Source organism: Vitis riparia, chromosome 4 (genome assembly GCF_004353265.1).
Source record: "Vitis riparia cultivar Riparia Gloire de Montpellier isolate 1030 chromosome 4, EGFV_Vit.rip_1.0, whole genome shotgun sequence".
In the NCBI taxonomy this organism is placed as follows: domain Eukaryota; kingdom Viridiplantae; phylum Streptophyta; class Magnoliopsida; order Vitales; family Vitaceae; genus Vitis; species Vitis riparia.
The window spans coordinates 16,537,702-16,560,055 of NC_048434.1; the positions used below are offsets into that span (position 1 = coordinate 16,537,702).

Genomic DNA, 22,354 nt, shown 5'->3' on the forward strand with positions numbered 1-22,354 from the left:
AAATGAAGTTGAATTGGACTTGGATTGAATACCTTAGATTAAGGGTTGGGTTAAGATCAAGTTGATTATTTTTTAATTTGAATTGTGTTCATATTAACTATCAAAATAACTAATCTATTCAAGTTACAGAACTAAATAATCTTACGTTAAAAGGAATGAGAAAAAAAAAAAAAGGGTATTTTGGATGGTCGTTTTGATGGCTTTTGAGGGGATTGCTTTTCCACACACGGTGTGTTTTCAACACTTCTAATCAAATTACCCAAAAAGAGATTGCATTGGGCTTTTAGAGAAGGGTTATTTGATTAAAAGGGTGAAAACCCAAATTTGGAAATCTAACGGTCGAACTGATAAAAGGCCCAATTCCCTGTCCAATAAAAGCCCATTTCTCCTCCGGATTTCACCACCGCCACCATCGGCAATGGCCACCACGGAGAAGCTCCTCACACACCTCCGACGACGACGTTTCCGTGAAATCACCTCTCTTTCTAACTCGCTCTCCTTTGCTGCCCCTTCTCCAATCTCACACCGCAGCCTCATAAACCCTAATTCTCACTATCAGCTTCACCATCATGGCTTGTTTAAATCCAGACATAATCTTTATTTTCCGTCAAATCTCATCTCACTTGCGCCATTCAGCTTCTCTCACTCGCGGTCCTTCTCCAGCGGTGATTCGGACTACGTGGGAACGGACGTTGCTGTCGAGTCGGCCATTGAGTCGATTCCTCCAGTTCGTTTTCTGGTTTCATTGCTGGATGGATACCATGATGTTACTGGATGGCCTTGGTGAGTTGCTTTTTTTATTTGTTTAATGAGAAAAATGCATGAAAGGGAAGAGGAGAAGTGAAATTCTTTTTCTGACTTATTTGCTGGGAAAATATTGGAACGGGAAAATGCTCTCCTTTTATTGGTTATCCTGTTGGGTTGCTCAGGACAAGTCGGAAAAGGGAAGATAAGGAAATCTTATTTAATTTTTTTTTATAGGTAAAGCAATTGTATTAAAAGCGCTTTAAGTATACACGATGAATACAACGCTAAAAATGGTTCTTGGGTCTCTGTGGAAAAATGGTTTGTTTACTGTGACGGAAAAAATGGTTCTTGGGGGAAATATTGTTCCTTTTTTTTTTTCTGAATTTCTAACATTTCATTGGCAAACATAGGGAATTTATTTTTGAATTGGATGTATTGGCTTGATGTTTTAAGAGGAGAAATCTATGTTCAATTTTACCCAAGCTGCGTATGAACTTAGGAAGCTAAAAAGATGCTAAGAAGGCAGTTTATGAAGCTAAATTTAAGGTGCATGATCACTTGTATCCTAATTTAGGTATAAGGGAGAAGAAAGATGTTTACAATATTATTAAGACATTTTACGGAAAAAAAAAGGGATTATACCATATTGTGTCAGGAGAAGGTGCTTATTAGATTCTTTTAATCAAGGAGGATGAGATTAGGAAGGGTGGGGGGGTTGTTGTTGTAGAACATTCAATGAAGGCCATGTATTGAATTCATGTCTTGAGTACTTAGCAACTCCACGGAGGGAATTATGGATTGCTTCTGGAAAGTTATAATATTTGATAGAAAATAAGATAATGATTGAATGAGCAACAGTTGAATCTGACAGAGTACCTCCACTAGATGTGTATGAGTGAATTGTGTGTGGTTTAGTCGATTAATTTGCTTGACAATATTTGAGGACTAAGAATATAGTAATATCGTAATAGAAGTGATGCTCAAAGCTTCGCCTACTACCATGATATCAAATTCAAGAGTCATATGGTGAAACTTTGGGATTCAGAAATGAAATGGTAAAAGAAATCAGTCTACCCCCTTGGCAGGGAGGTTGATTATGACCTATCATTTATGTTATAGGGGGGTATGGGTGTTGAGTGTAGGTTCATGTCTAGATCTCGGATTCTTTGCATCCCAAAATCTTTGGGCACGATGATTCAACTGAAAAGGATCTTAACTATTGGTGCAGTTACTTGGATATAACATTAATTAAAAATAAATTAACACTAAATGTAAGTACATTGATAAGTACAAGTCATCTATAATTTTGTGGGGCTACCAGTTGCTGGTTTTGAGGAGGAAATCTTGGTGTTTTTAAGAAGGTTGGAGCTTTGTAAGAAAGGGAAGGCTGTGAGGCAAGGGTTAAAAAAAGGTATCTTAGCTGGCTCCAAGTTAGGGAGGGAACTTCAAAAGCTTGAATGCTTTGTTAAATGTAAGTCTGATTTGATTAATGGGAGGAGAAGGGGAAAAAGTATTTGGGAATTAGCCAAAGTATGTCAGTGAAGCTATGCATTCTATTGTGGGATGTTAGAGGAATTAATGAGAGAGATAAGTGTAGAGTCATTAAGTCACTGACTCTCATGCATTTGAAAAATCTTGTTTGCCTTAAAGAAACAAAGGTAAACCAGATGTCAGTTTCCTTGGTGAGGAGCTTGTGTGGGGGTAGGTGCCTAGAATGGGGGGCAATGGATTCTAGGGATCAAGTAGGGGGGGTTTTGGTTTTCTGGGATAACAGGGTACTGCAACTCATTGAGATGGAGGTTAGGGCCTTTTTTGTTTCATGTTGGTTCAAAAATAATGAGGATAACTTTGTTTGGATGTGAAGCTTTTAAAGGTGAACCTCATCAAGTTTTTCCTGCTCCATTTATTCATTCTCAGAGCACTCAGATGGTGTTGAATGATTGGCTTCATAAGGAACAGCTAATACAAATTCTGAATATATTGAAATATATTGTCTATTCTACATAGCAAGCCGTTGTTCTTTGGTTAGTCCATGATAGCTTGAGATTAGGAGAGTGTTTGGAGATCAATATCATAAGGTACTTAAGAGCATTTAACTTGATGGAGAAAGTATAATTATTAAATAATGCCTATGTAAATGACGAAGTTTTTTGAAGTGGAGAAAAAGGCTTTCTAGGTAAAGTTTGAAGGTTCCAATGGGGGGACTTGAATCTCAATAACAGAAAGGAGTCGAGGGTTTGTTGTCTTAGTAAGATTTGGAAAGGAGGAATTGGAATAGTTGTCGGAGCATTTGAAGAAAGCTGTGGAGTTGGAGGCTTCCAGGGGTTTTATTCGAAAGATTAGGGGCAAGACTAGGACTCACTTGATGGAGATTTGTTTCAATAGTAGAGGGTGATTCATAAAAATTACAGAAATTGTTACAAAAAGGAAACCATTAATCTTTGTTGTTCCCGAGGGTGTTGAAGGCAATGGGTGGGAAGCCCTTAGGAAGGCGATTTCTTTAGTGCAAGATTTTTCTGATCAAGCTGGAAGAGTTTCAAAGGAGACGATTGAAGATTTTCAAGTGAGTAAGGGCATTTATAGAGGATGTCGGTCCTATGCAGATGTGGTTGCGGAGGAAGGACCTAGGAACGGAGCTCTCTTGCCAGTTGGAAAATGGGCCAGAGCTGTAATTTGTGAAAGCAAAGAAAAAGTTCAAGATTGGGTTCATGTAGGAAAAGCTATTGCGAGGATGATGGGTACGAAAGGAATGGTGTCTGTAACCCCTATTTCCGCTTACAAGGGGTGTTTCTTCGTGGATTCTACAAGGAGAGCTGAATGGTTCCAAGAGCAAGGAAGTTTATTAGTGAGACTTCGTCTATTATTTTGAGGAGATGGTTGCCAAGAGAAAATACGGTTGTATTTGGAAAATCAAGAAGGGGTTGGTTAGAACTAAAAGGTCTTCCTTTTCATTTGTGGGACGAAGATCAGTTGAAATACATTCTGAAGAAGTGGGGGAGGGTAACGAAGGTGGCACGGGACTCTCTGAAGCTTGTAGACTTGTCGAAGGTGAAGTTGTGGGTGGAGATGCTTCCAAATGTCGTGCTACTTGCGTAGCTAGAGGTGGAAGATGGGGCTTGGTCATTCACAGTCGCAGTTTTAGTCACCGGAGAAGATGAAGAAGACGACCTTTTCAAGTCTTGGGCCTCCTGCTCGTCCAATTTTTATTCAAGCCCACGAGATTGTAGCACTGTCGTCCTCAACGCTCCAGTGCGCAAAATCTTCTACAAAGGAGGTCCCGTTGTTTGTACACTCTCAAGGTTCAGTCAAAGCTAGGGTCGGCGGGGACGAGGCTTTCTCAGATGAGGATGGTCGGGCCTTTGAGAGAAAGACCCAATCTCTTCTCAACCCTAGTCCACTATCTGCCACAATAGTGGACTGTAACTTAAAAGGCCCGTCGTGGTTGGGCCAAAGAATAGGAGGAATGAAGCCCTCTATTAAGACAGGTTTGTTACGAAGGGAAGAAGATGCTGCAATGAGAAAGGCGAAAGCTTTTGAGGTTCAAACGAGAGGCTCTGCGAAGAAGGAAGAGAAGTTTGGTTCAAAGAAAGTTGTGGACTACCCTTTTTCCTCCAAGTTTTGATCGCCGACAAGGACTTCAAAGTCGCATCGAGCCTCTTTTGCTCGGGAAGTCATCGTTAGATAGCGAAGAGTGCCCAAAGGAAGAGGATTTCGGGGCGGGATCTCAGGTGGAACGAGGATTCAGAGCGAGTCCTCTCTTTCACTGTCAATCATCAAGGAATCGAAAGCGGTGTTTAGGGGAAGGGACTTCGTCGTCAAAAGGCGAAGCGGCTTTGCGTAAACCCTATTTCGAAGAAGACAAAGGAGGATTTTTGGGCCGAGTGGGGTTTGATCTTCGTAGTTCATCAGTCATGGATTTGCCTTCTAATCCAAAAATCAGAGGTAAAGGGCTCAGCTTTAAGGGGAATTGTGGAATGTCGGTAGTGGAAAACATGGAGGTATGCCTGTCTTCACCTTCTCAGTCACCTAAGTCTTCTTTTCTCCCTTCTTGTGGTTTGACACTTCCTTTGCCGAGTCCTTCTAGTCCAGATCTTCCTAGTTCAGTCTTTCATTCTTAGTCTCTTATGGAAAATTGAGTAATTTCTGAATTTTTTTCTAAAAAAATACGTTGTTGGCACTTTTCATAAAAAATCTGTTGGCAATCCTATTCGTGATGTGGTGGAGGCCCAGTTTGCTTATTCAAACCAGATGTTCGAGAGTTTTAACCCCATTAATTCTAAACCCAATTTGCCTAAGGAGGTTTCCAACCTGGTTACAGTTAGCCAGGGTGATACTGTGGTCTCCCCATTGGGCGAGTTCCAAATGGAAGGCTTGTCCCCCAGGAAAATGGCTAAAGTGAATGAGGTTTTAAGTTCTCTGGATATTAAGGTTTATTCCAGGAGGGAGAGCAGATGCTCCACAGGTATGTGAGACCTGTTGGAACTGGTTTGGTGGTTTAGGATCTGTGAGGTTTCTCCATGAAAATAATCAGTTGGAATACCAGGGGTTTGGGATCAAGGAAAAAACAAAGGGTGGTTAAAGATTTTCTAAGGTCAGAGAATCCGGATGTTGTGATGATTCAGGAAACAAAAAAGGTGGAGTGTGACAGAAGGTTTGTGGGTAGTGTTTGGACTATCAGAAATAAGGAATGGGCTGCTCTTCCGGCGTGTGGGGCTTCAGGTGGGATTTTGATTATTTGGGATTCTAAAAAACTGCACAGTGAGGAGGTGGTAATAGGATCCTTCTCGATTTCAGTTAAGTTTGCTTTGGATGGATGCAGACCTCTTTGGCTATATGCAGTTTATGGCCCAAACAACCCCTCACTTAGGAAGGATTTTTGGGTGGAGCTTTTAGACATTTTTGGCCTATTTTTTCCATTAGGGTGTGTGGGTGGTGATTTTAACGTCATAAGGAGAAGTTTAGAAAAATTGGGTGGTTCTAGTTTAACTTCAAGCATGAAGGACTTTGATAGTTTTATAAGAGAATGTGAATTGCTTGATCCACCTTTACGGAACACATCATTCACTTGGTCAAACATGCAAGAGTCTCCCGTGTGTAAGAGGTTGGATCGTTTTCTTTACTCAAATGAGTGGGGGCATTTCTTTCCTCAAAGCCTTCAAGAAGCTCTTCCTAGAAGGACATCGGATCATTGGTCGATAGTTTTGGATACCAACCCATTCAAGTAGGGCCCAATACCTTTTAGGTTTGAGAATATGTGGTTGCAACATCTTAGTTTCAAGGAGAACTTTAGAAGTTGGTGGATAGGTTTTCAAGGAAATGGGTGGGAAGGTCACAAGTTCATGAGGAGATTACAATTTGTTAAAGCCAAATTGAAAGAGTGGAATAAGGTTTCTTTTGGAGAGCTAAATGAAAGGAAAAAAAGCTTCCTCAATGATATAGCTAACTTTGATGCCATTGAGCAAGTAGGGGGTCTCACTTCTGAACTTTTAGTTCAAAGAGCCTTAAGTAAAGGGGAGCTAGAGGAATTAATTTTGAGGGAAGAAATTCATTGGAGACAAAAAGTTAGGGTGAAATAGGTTAAGGAAGGGGATTGTAACTCAAAGTTTTTTCATAAAGTGGCTAATGGCAGACAAAATAGGAAATTTATCAAGGTGTTGGAAAATGAAAGTGGCTTAGTGTTGAATAATTCCGAGAGCATCACAAAGGATATTTTACTTTACTTTGAAAAGCTCTACACGAGTCCTACTGGAGAGTCTTGGAGTGTTGAAAGTTTAGATTGGTCCCCTATATCGGAAGAGAGTGCGTCTAGGTTGGACTCCCCTTTCACTGAAGAAGAGATTTCTAAGGCCATTTTTTAGTTTGATAAGGATAAGGCGTCGAGGCTTGATGACTTTACCATTACAGTATTTCAAGATTGTTGGGATGTGATCAAGGAGGATTTAGTGAGAGTGTTTGCGGAGTTTCACAGAAGTGGGATTATCAATCAAAGCACTAATGCCTCCTTCATAGTTCTGTTACCCAAAAAAAGCTTGACAAAGAAAATCTCAGACTTTAGACCTATTAGCTTTATCACTAGTCTCTACAAGATAATAGCCAAAGTGCTATCTGGGCGTCTAAAAGGGGTACTACATGAAACCATCCATTCTACTCAAGGCGCTTTTGTTAAAGGGAGACAAATATTGGATGCGGTTCTCATAGCCAATGAGATAGTGGATGAGAAAAGACGATCAGGGAAGGAAGGAGTCGTCTTCAAACTTGACTTTGAAAAGGCTTACGACCATGTGAGTTGGGATTTTTTGGATCATGTGTTGGAGAAGAAGGGGTTTAGTCCTAGATGGAGGAAATGGATGAGTGGTTGTTTGTCCAATGTATCTTATGCAGTCTTAGTGAATGGAAACGTTAAAGGGTGGATCAAGGCATCTAGAGGCTTAAGACAAGGCGACCCTTTATCCCATTTTTTGTTTACTTTAGTCGCAGATGTATTGAGCAGGATGTTATTGAGAGCAGAGGAAAGAAATTCGTTGGAGGGTTTCAGGGTGGGTAGGAATAGAACTAGGGTGTCCCATTTGCAATTTGCAAATTATACCATTTCCTTTTCTAACACTAGGGAGGAAGAATTGCAGACTCTCAAGAGTCTATTGCTAGTGTTTGGGCATATTTCTAGGCTCAAGGTTAACCTTGACAAGAGTAATATTTATGACATCAATCTTGATTAGAATCATCTTTCTAGGTTGGCTGAGTTGCTTTATTGCAAGGCTTCTGGTTGGCCTATACCCTATCTGGGTCTTCCTTTGGGAGGGAATCCCAAGGCTTGTGGCTTTTGGGATCCAGTGATTGAGAGGATTTTGAGAAGATTAGATGGGTGAAAAAAGGTTTTTTTATCTTTTGGAGGAAGGATAACTCTTATCCAATCTTGCCTCACCCACATGCCTTGTTACTTCCTTTCCTTGTTTAAGATACCCACTTCAGTGGCTGCAAAAATTGAGAAATTGCAAAGGGATTTTTTATGGTCAGGGATTGGGGAAGATAAAAGAGATCATCTAGTCAGTTGGGATGTAGTGTGTAATGCGAAGGCAAAAGGGGGATTGGGATTTGGGAAGATTTCTCTAAGGAATCTCGCTCTCTTAGGGAAATGGTTGTGGAGGTACCCTAGAGAGGGTTCAGCTCTATGGCATCAGGTCATTTTAAGCATTTATGGATCACACTCTAATGGTTGGGATGCTAACAATATAGTCAGATGGTCACATCGTTGTCCTTGGAAGGCTATTGCACAAGTCTTTTAGGAGTTTTTCAAGTTTACTCGGTTTGTGGTAGGAGATGGGGAAAAAATTCGGTTATGGGAAGATTTGTGGTGGGGGGATCAACCTTTAGGATTCCAATAACCAAGACTATTTAGAGTAGTCTCGGATAAAAATATTCCTATTTCTTCAATTCTTGGTTTTACTCGTCCTTTCACTTGGAACATTAATTTCCGTCGTAACCTTTCCGATTCTGAGATAGAAGATTTAGAAGGCCTCATGCAGTCACTCGATGGTTTGCATTTATCACCTTCGGTTTCAGATGTGAGATCCTGACCTTTATCTTCTTTAGGACTTTTTTCAGTCAAATCTTTCTTTCTAGCCTTATCCCAATTTTTTGGTTCTCCTCCATCTTTTCCTACTAAGTTTGTTTGGAATTCTCAAGTCCCTTTCAAAGTTAAGTCCTTTGTCTGGTTAGTGGCACACAAAAAGGTAAATACTAATGACTTGCTACAATTGAGAAGACCCTACAAAGCTCTTAGTCTTGATATTGTAATCTGTGCATGAAGCATGGAGAATCAACAGATCATCTTTTCCTACATTGCTCTTTGATGTGGGGTTGTGGCACAAATTATTTCAGTTAGCCAAGATGGATTGGGTTCTCCCAAGGAGCATCTTCGACATGCTGTCCATCAATTATAATGGTTTTGGTTTATCTAAGAGAGGGATAGTTTTGTGGCAAGCTGCGAGCATCGCTTTAATTTAGGTTGTGTGGCGAGAAAGAAATGCGAGGATTTTTTAGGATAAAGCAAGGAATTTAGAGTATTTTTGGGATTCTATTCATTTCTTTGCTTCTCTTTGGGCTTTTTGTTCCAAGGTTTTTAAGGGGACCCCCCTTAATGTGTTACAATTTGATTGGTTAGCGGTGTGCAATTCCAAAGGATTGGTCTAATCTAGAGAGTTTGTTTGTTATTACTGTGTATTTTCTTGTTTTTTTATTCTTATAGTTTAGTTTTCTTTGTGGGAGGATTCTTCATCCTTATCTTGTACTTCTTTTTTCTATCAATATATCCCCTTGTCGTTTCCTATCAAAAATAAAAAATAATAAAAAATAAAAAATAACTTTGTTTGGATGTTCACCGACGTTTATGGTCCAGTTTTAAATGAGGAGAGGGAGTGTTTTTGGAATGAGTTGAGTGATATTAGAGGTCTTTGGAATGACCCTTGGTGTGTGGGAGGGGACTTCAATGTTGAGAGATTTTCAAGGGAAAGGAGGAATTGCTTTAGAAGTTCGGGCTCCATGAGGCTCTTCCAAGAAGTTATCGAGGATTTGGAGCTAAAAGACCTCTCTTTATTTGGTGGATCTTTTACTTGGTGTGGTGGTTTAAATAAAAGGTTGGCTTTCAAGTTGGACCGTCTTTTGGTTTCTAATGATTGGGAGGATCATTTCAACGACTTGTTTCAAAGCATTCTACCAAAACCGGTCTTAGATCATGCGCCAATCTTGCTTGATGGAAGAGGGGATAAGGATAGGAAAAACTTCTTTAGATTTGAAACATGTGGTTGAAAGTAGATGGTTTCAAAGAGTTGATCAGAAATTGGTGGAAGGGTTATAGTGCACAGGGCTTTTTTAGTCAGATTTTGGTGGTTAAGCTTAAGGCTTTGAAGTAGGATCTTAAAGTTTGGAACAAGGGGGTTTTTGGCAATGTCTCTACTCAGAAGCTAATTGCCTTGTCTCTATTGGGCAATGGGATGCAAAAGAAAGGGAAAGGCCTCTCATAGAGGAGGAAAGGGAGGTTAGAAGGGACCGTGGTGGAGGATTTTAAAAAGTGGGCAGCTCTGGAGGAGATCTCTTGGAGACAAAAATAAGAGAACTTTGGCTAAAAGAGGGAGATAATAACACTGAGTTTTTCCATAAAATGGCCAATGCTTGAAGAAGGAGAAATTTTATGGCTAAGATTAGGTTGAGCAATGAATTGTTACTGGAGAATATGAGATTAAAGAGGGGGTGGCTAATGCTTTTCGTACGATCCTTTTGGGTTGGGGGAGTGGAGATCGAGTATTGGTGGGATGACTTTTGATTCTTTGCCAAGTGTTGATGTTGATGGCTTGGAGACCCCTTTCTCCAAGGAGGAGATCCTCGTTGGTTTATCTAATCTAAGTGGGGATAAAGTCCTTGGTCTGGATGGTTTTACCATGACCTTCTTGAAGTTTTGTTAGGATTTTGGGAAAGGGGATGTGGTGGGGTTTTTTGTAGAATTCCATAATGTAAGGTCCTTTGAGAGGAGTTTAAATGCCACATTTATAGTTTTGGTTCCTAAGAAAGGCGGTAGGCTTCTACAAGCTTCTAGCAAAGGTCTTAGTCAATAAACTTAAAAAAGTGGTAGGTAAGTTAGTTTCAAACTTTTAGCATGCTTTTGTGGCAGAGAGACAAATATTGGATGTGGTTTTGATTGAAAATGAAGCCATTGATTTTAGAATTAAAGGCAATTTGAAAGGGGTGATTTGTAAGCTTGATATTGAAAAGGCCTATGATCATGTAGATCGGAACTTTGTTTTTGCAATATTGGAAAAAAATGGGGGTTTGGCTCCAAGTGGATTGGTTGGATTAGATGGTGTATTTCCACAATACGTTTCTTTGTTTTGGTCAATGGATCCCTATTGGGGTTCTTTCAAAGTTCTAGAGGATTGAGACAAGGTGATCCTATGTCCCCTTATTTGTTCATCTTGGCAATGGAGGCTCTTTGGGGGTGTTGTTGTTTGGCGGGGGCTTCTTAGTTAGGGGAAGAGAGGCACAGATTGGTGATCTCCCATTTGTTATTTGTTAACAACACCTTCATTTTTTGTGATGCTAGTAAGGAGAACTGAGAGTACCTAGGATGAATGTTTATGTGGTTTGAGGCTTTATCAAGGCTAAGGATCAATATGGAAAAAAGTGAGATGATCCCTATTGGGGATGTTGCAAGGGTTCTAAGGTGCAAGTGGGTGCTCTCCTAGCCACCTACTTAAGCCTTCTCTTGGGAGCCCCTTGCAAGTTATCCAAGATTTGGAAAGTGGTGGAAGAAAGAGTCCAGAAAAGGCTTCCTTTGTGGAAGAGTCAATACCTCTCAAAAGGTGGAAGACTTACTTTGATGAAAAACACCCTATGCAACTTGCCAATTTATTTTATGTCATTTTCTATCATCCCTAAGAGGGTAGTTGTTAGATTGGAAAAGATTTAAAGGGATTTTCTTTGGAGAGTGAGGGCTTTAGATCAGAAGCCGTATCTAGTGAACTGGGCTACTATGTGCATGGAAAAACAAAAAAGGGGCCTAGGCATTAGAAGTTTTTCCGTCTTTAATAAGACTCTTATGGGGAAATGGTCTTGGAGATTTGTGAGCAAAAGGAACTCCCTTTGGAAACGGGTAATTGTAGGCAAGTATGGACAAACTATGCCGGGGGGTACTAAAGATGTGAGAGAAGGACATGGAGTTGGGTGTGGAAGGCTATTAGAGGTGGCTGGAGGACCTCAAGTGTAAAAATAGATATAAGATTGAATCCGGTAATAGGGTGAAATTTTGGAAGGACAAAATGGTGTGGGGACACCTTTGAGGGAGTCTTTTCCAAAACTCTTTTCTATAGCTTCTTCAAAAAATGCTTGGATGGTAGATGTTTGGGACAACGGTAATCGGGATCTTAGATTTGGGAGGCAATTGCATGATTAGGAATTAGAAGAGGTTAAAGTCTTTTTTAGGATGTTGTATGAGTACTCCATTATTGTGGGTACTGAGGATATTAAGGTGTGGTTGGTTACAAATAATGGTAGTTTCTCAGTTAAGTCTTTTTACTCTTCTTTGGCATTTAGGAGAGCATAGGTGTGTCCATTTTGCATAATTTGGAACTCGTGGGTGTCGTTGAGAATCAGTTTTTTGCTTTGGATGCAACTTGGGGCAGGATTTTGACATTGGATCAACTCATATGGAGGGGTTGGAGGATTCCTAACAGATGTTGTATGTGTAAAGCAGAAGCAAAAATTTTTTATCATATTTTTCTTCATTGTTTGAAGGTGTAGTCTTTGTGGCATTTGATTTTCGCTCTCTTTGGGGTTCAATGGGTGATGCATTCCATAGTTAAGGGTGTTCTCTTGAGTTGGTGCAGGATCTTTGTTGGTAAAAAGAGAAAGAAAACTTGGAAGGCTGCTCTGTTGTGTTTGTTTTGGACAATTTGGAGGGAGAGAAATAGAAGAGCCTTTGATAATTGTGAAACCATGGATCAATTGATCAAAAATTTGTTTTTGTACTTTCTTTGGGATTGGATTAGATTGTACAGTGGGGTTGGCTCCTTGTCGTTGGTAGACTTTGTGGATTGACTAAGCTCTGTGTAAAGTGCGGTTGCAATTTTTTGTGTTTTTCAACTGTTTGTGGTAGTTGGGTCTCTTTGTATATAACCGTGTATACATTTTTTCCTTTAATACATTTTTATATTTACCTATTAAAAAAAAATCATCTATAATACTACATAGTTAATTGTTATTGGAGAATATATTTATTATATCCTTTTTATTTTAGTAACATGCTAATTGTTATTTTACTTTTATGTTGTTATTAATGATGAGCTTGTTTATCATGTCTTTTATTTCAATAGTTGAGAAAGATCCTTAAGACAATATTATACAACTAAACTTTAATTAGTTTAAAATTTAAAAAATTATCGCTAGATCTTTTGAGATTTTAATTTTGATATTTATCTTTAGATTTTTCTATGCTATCAATTATTATATTTATCTTTAAATTTTATCTATTATAATTTTAAAAAATTAGGAAAGAGATAAAGTGTAAGGATTGATTCCCAATCATGTAGATATTGTCCATTTTGAGCCCAAAGGACCCTCATGACTTTAAAACACACCTACATGGGTAAGAGGAGCCTTTACCTATATTGTCTTAGGAATTTTTTCCTTTATCCCCCCCCCCTTGTAGACACGATGTCCTCATTGTGACCTACAAGATTGCATGATCAAACAAACAGGCATCTCTTGCGAGGCCAAACAAACAGACATCCCTTATAAGGTCGAGGTTTGACTTTGATACTATTTGCAATGATCTGCTCCCATTCGTGTAGATATTGTACACTCTAAGCCCAAAGGACACATATGACTTTAAAGCATATCTATATGGTTAAGAGGAACCCATACATATATAATTTTAGGAACTTTTCTCATATTCAAAGTAGGATGTTACATGAAGAGTGGAATAAATGTATCAGAAGCAATATAAATCTAATTTTAAAAAAATTAAAGAAAGAGATAATGCAACTAAATAGTTGTGTCCAATGCAATATATCCGTATATGACGTGGATATCACATCCAAACCTGTGTTGTATTGTGTTGACATATATCAAAGACTATCATTCTTTGTTAAACAATATTTGGACAAATTTTGAGAGAGGAAGAAAGACCTTAGTTCGAGGCCTTTCTTTTAGGTGCCCCATGTATATGTTTTGTGTACCTCAATGTACTATTTTTTGGTGTCAATTTATACATACCTTTCTTTGCCTATGAAAAGCATTTATAATATGTGTTTTCCTAGAAAAAATTAGCATAGGACAGGATCTCAAGGGAGATAGCATGATGGGTTTTTAGAAAAGAAAATGGGTATAGACTAAACAATTTTGGGTGATTCACTAATGTATATTTCTAGATCTAAAAAACCAGATAATTTAGGTGATTCATCAACATATATGAGGAAGCAATAATTAGCATAATACAAGTTGGAGGAGCAACAAGTGAACTTTTTTCAAGGATTAACATCAAAGGATAAATGTTTGATGTTAATCCTTGATATATACATCTAACAAAAATACAAAAAATAAATAAAAAAGGAGATAGAAAATCTTTGGTATTGTCATCAATGAAAGTAGTTGGAATTGTCAAGAAGATATTCCATGCTTTATATTGTTTGTAGGCAATGGAATTTTAGCTTTTGAAACAAGAATAGGAGTTAATTCAAAATTATGACTATGGAGCATTAATTTTTTTTTTTTTTTAATATATGTATTAATAGAGAAAAGAGACATAAGAAGGATGGGAAATCCTCCTCATGAAGTACAAGCTTGATCAAAAGAACTAAGTAAACCTCCACTAACCCAAGGAGGGCTATACAAAAGGAAAAAAGGCCTATACAAGTAAAAGAATCCTAACCCTATAAACCCAACCCTAGGGTGTACATTAATTTAGAATCTAAAATTTTTAGTTAAGCTCAACTAGGGATGTATAAAATATAATTTTAGTGAAAATAGGAATAGAGTTGATGGTACAGTTGAGATTGATGATTAAGAGATCCTTGAAGCAATAATTTTGTTACCAAAGGTTGATGAGAATGTTACCCATAGAAACTGTCTTTTTGGTTGGTAGCGAACCTTGACATGGAATTAGAGCTTTTCTTTTTGTTAGGTTGGGTAGAAGTTCTAAAATTTGGCTAAACATTAAAAAATAAATAAATTTTGGACAATGTTCACTACTGATAATCACATGAATGGTGCATAGAAGTGTAACATATCCTCATGTTTCTTCCATATTATGCATTCATGACTTGAACTTATATGATGTTTAATATTCTCAATTTCATTTTAGCTTCTTTTTCTGTTTTAATTGACCTAACAGGTGGATAATAATTGCTTCCTCTACTTTGGCTCTCAGAATTGCACTATTCCCCATTTTGGTGCTGCAACTTAAGAAAATGAAAAGGATTGCAGAGTTGTTACCTAAATGTGAGTTTTTTTAATTAAAACATTATATCAGATTTTTAGCTATTGTTGTCTCTAACGTTTCAGTATTTTTTATTTTGAATTTTTCCTGGAATTGGGCCAAATTCTTTTGTATTTGTATTGTAATTGGAGTTATCAAGCACACATAGATCATCATTTCCATACATATATGTGCATGTGTATGTGCATGTGCATGCATTAACACAAAAGGGTATTGAAAACTCGATCTTTCGATGTATGAAGATTAGTTTTATTCCTAATTTTACTTTGAGTCCACTTTTCCTCTTGATGATTGTTAGGGTGCATCTTGAAAACTGTTTTATTTTTTATTTAGTCTTCATATCTCCAATTAATGACCATTATTTCTACAATTGTGAATGTACCTTGCTGATGGTTTTTGTGTCCTTTAGTGTAAAAATATCTATTAGTTATTGTTTTTGAGTGGCATTCTCTTAGTTTGAATAGACTTGAGGGAAAAGGGAGAAGAGGGGGTGGGGGTTTGAATAGGTATTAATTAAATTTATTAGGTTTTATTAAGTAGTCTCAGGCTATCAAAAAAACCATTAATTAGTCTCAGGCTAATTCCCTAAAACTGGTTCCTATTCATGTACCATATTCCCAACAAACAAAAACAATGTTGCTTTGCTTAAATGACGAGTCTAGACATAGGCCTAGGGTGGGTGTGATTTCTAATGTCATAAAAATTTTGGCCTCCCTTATTGGATGCTAATTGATTTTTATATGAGATGACTAAAGCCTTGATTGCAACAAGTGGTATTAGAGTAAAAGGTCGTTGGCTCGAGTCATAGAAGCGTCATATTATTGGAGGGATATTTAGGGTTACAACTTTGCCTAAACAATGTTCCTAGAAACAAGCTCAGGGGTGGTTTGACCATAATTGGATGCTAATCAATTTTTAGATGAGATGGTCAAAGTCCAAATCAACAAGTGGTATCAAAGTTATGCCCTTATGGGAGCATTATGTTGGATGAGGGACATTAATTGGTTTTTAGATAAGATAATCAAAGTTCATTCTGGCAACTTATATCAAAGTAAAGTGTTAAAGGTTCGAGTTATGTGATCATGTTAGATGAGGGATGCTAACTGATTTTTAGATGAGATTATCGAAGCTTGATCTGACAAGTGGTACTAGAGCCAAGGGTTATTGGTTTGAGACATGGGAGCATCATGGTAGGGTTGCAGCAATACCTCTCTACCTGACTAATAGCTCTAGAAATAAGTTCAATGCCATAGAAGGTTTGACCTCCCTCATTGGAGGAGGGTCAAATATTTGAGGAAAAACCATTGGACTGACTGGAATGTATGTAAGATAGGCATATTCCATGGTTTCTATTATTATTATCGAGAGTGGGTCTGAAGTATCTGTTTCTCAAATTTCTTCGTATGGGAGAGGCCCATAGATTTTGATCGATGCTATAGGAAATGTGTGTGTGTGTGTTCAATTTTAAAGTCAAACCAGATATGAATGATTAAAAAAGGCCTTCAACAAAAAGGGTGTGCAACCCAACTAGAGTACATAAGGCACACAAATGTCAAACAAGGAGAACATGAAGATCATAGATTCGGTACCCATTTACAGTGAATGAGGATATAGAGTCACTAAATTTGTCTTGTTTACAGACGCAACACCAATTAACATACTCCAACCTCTCTCCACAAGGTGATCAATCATAAGAATTTTCTTTTATGCTGCCTTCCAAATAAAAAAACTAACCTTGGACCCTGCATTCGAATCTCTTTAGCGGCCAAAGTCAAAGACATGTAAAGGGACTTGACAGGAGATAGTTTGGCCACAGACTTGTGACGGGACTTAACAGGAGATGAAGGATTTTGCAAGTTGACCAATTAGGTTCAATGAATATTTTGTATAATGAGCTAATCCTTTAGATCAATTGAGCCAGGGTCTGATCTTGAGCCATCGAGCTGAACTTCTTCCAGTTCCTCAACTAAATTGAGTGATTTGCCTTCAATTTAACCCCAGTGCAGCTCCTTACTTCCAATTATTTCATTCAAGGTTCATTCTTGATGCCCTTTAGGCCTTTTAATCCCATATTACAACAGAAGCTATGGGCCCAAACATCTTTGGATTTTTAAACCAAGATTTCTTGCTAATTTTCCATTATAAGGTCCAATATCTCCTAGGTATTCATTAACCTGATAACATGGGAAAAAACATGATTCACATATCGTACCAGAAGATTTCCTAGAATTGATGAGGTATGTTGCTGCTTTCCTTCTAGCATCACATGTGGTATGTGCACCCCTGCAGCACCACCATGACATCATGCATATGCATCTCTTGTACCCTAAGCTTCTAAACCTAGTGCACAATAAAAATTTGTACAAATCTTTTTATTTACTTGACATGAAAATGAAGTGTAAAACTGCTGATTTCCTTGATGGTAGGATTACTAAAGAATTCCTTTTCTTTTCATTGTAGTTTGGCTGCTTAACTTACATATAATTTTTGTTTGACTTTCATATGTTTTTTCTCAAAGTGCCTCCTCCACTGCCACCACCCCTCTCAGGAAGAAGTTATTTTGACCAAATTTCACTTTTTCGTAAGGAAAAACGAGCAATTGGCTGCCCTTCATTTTTATGGTTCCTTGCATCCTTATCCACCCAGGTAATAATCTTTTCTACTTTGCAGATGAAGATATATATAATATATGTATGTGTGAATGTATGTATGTATGTATATATTTTTTATAGGCAAAAGAGCAATATATATTAAAGAGATAAAAAAGGCTACACCAAGTACACATGAAGTATACATTTGCACTCCAAAGAAATAACGAGAAAACCCTCTGCTTACTGGTAACCTAACTAATCAATAAAATCAATCATAAAGAATGACTCTTGCCCTAGATCCTCTTTGGTCCATTCTAAAAAGTTACACAAAAAAGAGAACTCTAGCTCTTGATTTGAAAGCTTAACATTATCAAAAGCCCTTCTATTCCTCTCTTTCCATATAGTCCAAAACAAACAAAGAGAAGCAACATGGTCCTCTTGATGAGGTCCAAAAAACACCATTTTGATTTGGGGGGAGATAAGTAAAATCTCAATGGCAGCACTTGGTTCATTTCTTATCCGTTAGCCTTAGGAAGTGAATACTTAAACATTTTACAATTTTAAACATTTTAGAATTAAATATTCTTCTAGTTCTGTTGTTTACATTTACTTATTGTACTTCTGAAAATATTGGCATGTTTCTATGTTCATAAGTTAAGTTACTTTGTGAATTGTTTCACATTTACGAAAAAGAACAAATTTATATTATTTTAGAAGCTTCAAAATCCAGAGTTTTGTTGTTTACATTTACTTATTGTACTTTTGAAAATCTGGCATGTTTGTATGTTCATAAGTAAAGTTACTTTGTGAATTGTTTCACATTTATGAAAAAGGACAAATTTATATTATTTTAGAAGCTTCAAAATCCAGAGAGACTAATTTTTCAAAGTAATTCATCTTGCATTACCTTGGAAATCAATCTGTAGGTGCCATGCTTTATCTTGTGGATGATGAGCATTCGATGGATGTCATTGGATCATCATCCTGGCTTTGATTCTGTAAGTGGCCCTGACATACTTAGATATTTTCATGTATACATGCATATTCATATATAATGTCAAAATGTCAGTCTTCGTTTTATCATCTGTTGTTTTTGTTATGCTTTTTGGTTGGACTTTATATTCATTGTTGAAGGCATCATATGAGTGGATGAACAAACTTTTATGTTCTTTTCCTCAAGTTTCTAGCTTTCAGAAAGCTTCCATATTTTATTATTTATATTGCTTAAATGGTTATAAGGGAAAATTTGTATTATCTACTGTTTGGTGTCACATATGGTAGAATTAAAACAACATGGGAATTTGGAACATAGACACAGCTCCTCCTAGGAATCACGTTTACCATAAGAGTAGACCAAATCAAGCACCGACTGCAATGGGAAGGAATAGATCTTGACTGGTGTAGCCAATTTGTGAATTTGGTTGTGGCTTAATGATAAGATATCAATATTCCACAAGGTTTTCCCGCGAGGGAACATACATAATAAAAAAATCTAGAAAATATGTGAGCAAACAATAATACATGACTTGTAAACATGTCTTGAATTCAACATAAAATTATTAGGTTCGTGTTGGTTTAATTGTACTCAAGTTGTAAACAGTTCATGTCCAGACCATTGTGCCCAACTTGAAATGACCTAAATCGGCATGTTGTTTTGAAGCAAACAATTTGACACAGATTCTCTTCCCTTTTTTCTTGTTTGGTAGGTAAAACAAAAGTACATATATTAAAAGAGCTTGAAAAAGGGTGAACTAGAGTACATGTGATGTATATAGATTAAACAAGCAAAAAAGGAGAAAGACAACTAAAAACAACCTCTTTCTCCTTACTAAGTACTCAACCAATCTACAAAGGCTATCATGGTCGGAAGAGGATCATCTATATAAACTCTAACCCAACCCAAAAGATAAAGATTAGATTAGAAAGGAGGATTTGATTGCTTGAACCGACAATTCTACGTCCTCTAATGAACTATTACTTTCCTTCATTAGGTCCAAAACAAGCATAAGGCAGCAGCCTTCTAGGCTTTCTTCCACTTCTTCCCCCACAAAAGAGCCATGCCAACTTAGAAGGTTCCTCTTATACAGAAGCACATCACTCATGCTACTCCTAACAGATTCTCACTATGGAACATTGAAGGAATAAGCGTTTAGCTGATGATTCTTCCCTTTTACACAAGTAACATCTATTTGGAATACTCCATCCTCTCCTTTTGAGTTAATCAAGCATTAACATCTTTCCCCAAAACAGCTTCCCAAGGAAAAAGAAGCCCACACTTTTTGGAACCCATGGGTTGCAAACTATGTTTATAGGGAATGGTTCACTTCTTCCTTCAGCTAAGAAAGTGTAGAAAGATTGGACACAGAAATTGCCACTCTTAGTTTCCTTCCAACCCAATATGTCCTCAACATCCCTTCTTAATCAACTTATTGCAGTTTCTGAAAAATGCCTCCATTCCTTCCATTTGCCTTTTATAAAGCTATCTATGAAAGTGGGGACTCCACCAAGCCTTTGATTCATTTTGTAGATTGGTTAGCATCAGTTGAGAGAGGGTTTTTTTTTTGTGTTTTCTCTTATGTGGCTGAGCCATTTGGTGCCCATGATATATATCATGTGTGGTGTACTATTTTCTTATGTCATATATTGCCTATCAAAAAAAAAAAAAAAAAAAAAGGTTGGAGGCAGATGTAGCTTATACTTTTCTTCCCTGTGCATTTTAATCTCAGTTAACATAACTAGGCATGTTGAATATTTATTTCTCATTCTAATGGTTTAGCAAATTCCATTGATTGATGATAATGTTATTAATTGTGAGGATGATTTATTATCCTGCTTCTCATTTTGGTACACCAGTGGACTAGTCCTTTTTAGTCATTAAAATGGAAACATTGACATGATTACTCGTATATGATGCTAGTAACCTAGAATTTGTTTATTTGAACTTTTTAAGATTTTCACGTTTATTATTTGAATAATTGACAAATTTTGATTAAATGTATCTGTTATGGTAATGTGGACTGTGTAATACTGTGTTAAATTTTTTTACACACAAAGATAAAAAAAGTTATTCTGTAAACTATATTTGACTGTGTTAAATTCCTATCTTTCTTTTCTTTTTCTTCTTTTATTTCTTCTACTTGAATGGTGAATTCCAGTTGAATTTTTGCAGGGTGGTGCTCTGTGGTTTCAAAATTTGACTGAATTTCCAAATGGTGTTTTGGGACCCATCTTTCCAATACTGATTTCTGGTTTGCATTTCATAAATGTTCAGGTATTTGAGTTATCCTCTTCTCTCCCTCCCTCTCTTTGTCATTTGATAATCAATTTATTGATCTTACTTATTATATTACAAGCACAGAAAAAAGGTTCATTTTGAGTACATACAAACTATACAAGAAACACCTGAAAGGGAACAAAGGAAAGGAATAAAACTCTTCATTCCAGTGACAATCCAACCTGATAAGGATATTCAAAGAAGACCTGCTCCTTTAATTTCTAAACAATACCCTTTTTTCCTACCCTAGTAATTCATCCCCTTTATTGTCTTAGATATGCCAGATGTCTCAGTGTGTAAGACATTGGATAGATTTCTATACTCAAATGAGTAGGAGCAAAATTTTCCTTATAATCTTCAAGAAACTCTTCCTAGATTGACATCTAATCATTGCCCGATTATCTTAGACACCAATTCACTCAAGTGGGGACCAACTCCTTTAGATTTGAGAACTTGTGGTTGCTCCATCCAGCTTTCATAGATGGTTTTACTAGTTGGTGGAGAGTTTTTCGGAGCGACGGTTGGGATGGGCAGTTCATGAGAAAACTACATTTTGTTAAATCCAAATTGAAAGAATGGAATAAGGAGTCTTTTGGAGAGTTAAAGAAGAGTATCCTTAATCATATTACTAGCTTTGATGCAATTGAGCAAGGGAATTCTTCTCTTTAGCTCTTAGAGCAGAGGGCCATGCGAAAAGGGGAGTTGGAGGAGTTCCTGTTCAAGGAAGAGGTGCAATTGGAGCCAAAAATCTATGGTGATGTGGGTAAAAGAAGGGGATTGTAATTCCAATTTTTTTTTCATGGGGTGGCTAATGGTAGGTGTAAATGTAATAGGAAGTATATCAAGGTTTACATTTTGGATAACATTGATGATATTTTAGCGGAGATTTTGCATTTTTTTGAAAAGCTATATGCGAGATCTTTGGAGAAGCTCCTAGGCTTGATGGTTTTGGCATTATTGTGTTCCAAGAGTGTTGGAATGTGAGTAAGGAGGATTTAGTGAGGGTTTTTCTAGAATTTCACAGAAGCGGGTTGTTAATTAGAGTACAAAGGCCACCTTCATTGCTTTAGTGCCCAAAAAGTGTAAACCAAAAGGATTTTTTATTTTAAAACCATCAGCTTGACTACTTGCTTGTATAAGGTCACAGCCAAAGAGTCAAGTATGTCCCTATGTCGGATAGTGCCATCACAAGTACCTTACAAGCTACTTGCAAAGAGACTTCAGCCTTTGGAGATCAACCTATGGACACTAATCTCTTTTATCTAGATGGTTTTGACATAAAGGGCCTACTCCTAGCAATGGATAATGTGAAGTCATCTTTGGCTACCATGGGTATTAGCCTCACTAATTGTAGTAAGTGTTCTTAACTTCCTATTGAAACTCACAATTAGTCTAGGCATAAACTTAAGGTTTGTTTTGGGAAATTCAATCAAGCTAATCCATGGGTGTAAGGCGGTCAAGATTTAAGGAGTCTTGTTTATTGTCGGTGGGGTATTCTTGTTTTATGAAGATAAATTAGTTGGAATGTTCATTGATTGGGATCTAGGAAGAAAATGAAGGTAATCAAAGTTTTTATTTATTTATTTATTTAAAGGAAGCTCCAGATGTAATGCTTCAAGAGAAAAAGAAAAATCAATATAGGCTCTTAGTGAGCAGCCTATGAATGGCTAGAAATGGAAATAGAGAGTGGAAGGAGTTCTCGGCTTGTAAGGCCTCTAGAGGTGTAATGCTATTTTGGGATATTAGGGTCTTCAATTG

The 22,354-nt window shown here is 37.3% G+C and overlaps 1 protein-coding gene across 1 annotated transcript in view; it reads left to right on the forward strand.

Annotated features, from left to right (window-relative positions):
- The first annotated feature begins 367 nt into the window (after positions 1-367).
- The window catches only part of LOC117913114 (ALBINO3-like protein 2, chloroplastic), a 38,602-nt gene continuing 16,615 nt past the window's right edge, over positions 368-22,354 (forward strand). The window contains exons 1-5 of the mRNA XM_034828041.1: positions 368-783; positions 14,627-14,733; positions 17,250-17,377; positions 18,249-18,320; positions 20,492-20,593. Of these exons, the coding sequence (XP_034683932.1) occupies positions 419-783; positions 14,627-14,733; positions 17,250-17,377; positions 18,249-18,320; positions 20,492-20,593 (774 nt within the window). The 5' untranslated portion in view covers positions 368-418. The remainder of the gene's footprint in view (positions 784-14,626; positions 14,734-17,249; positions 17,378-18,248; positions 18,321-20,491; positions 20,594-22,354) is intronic.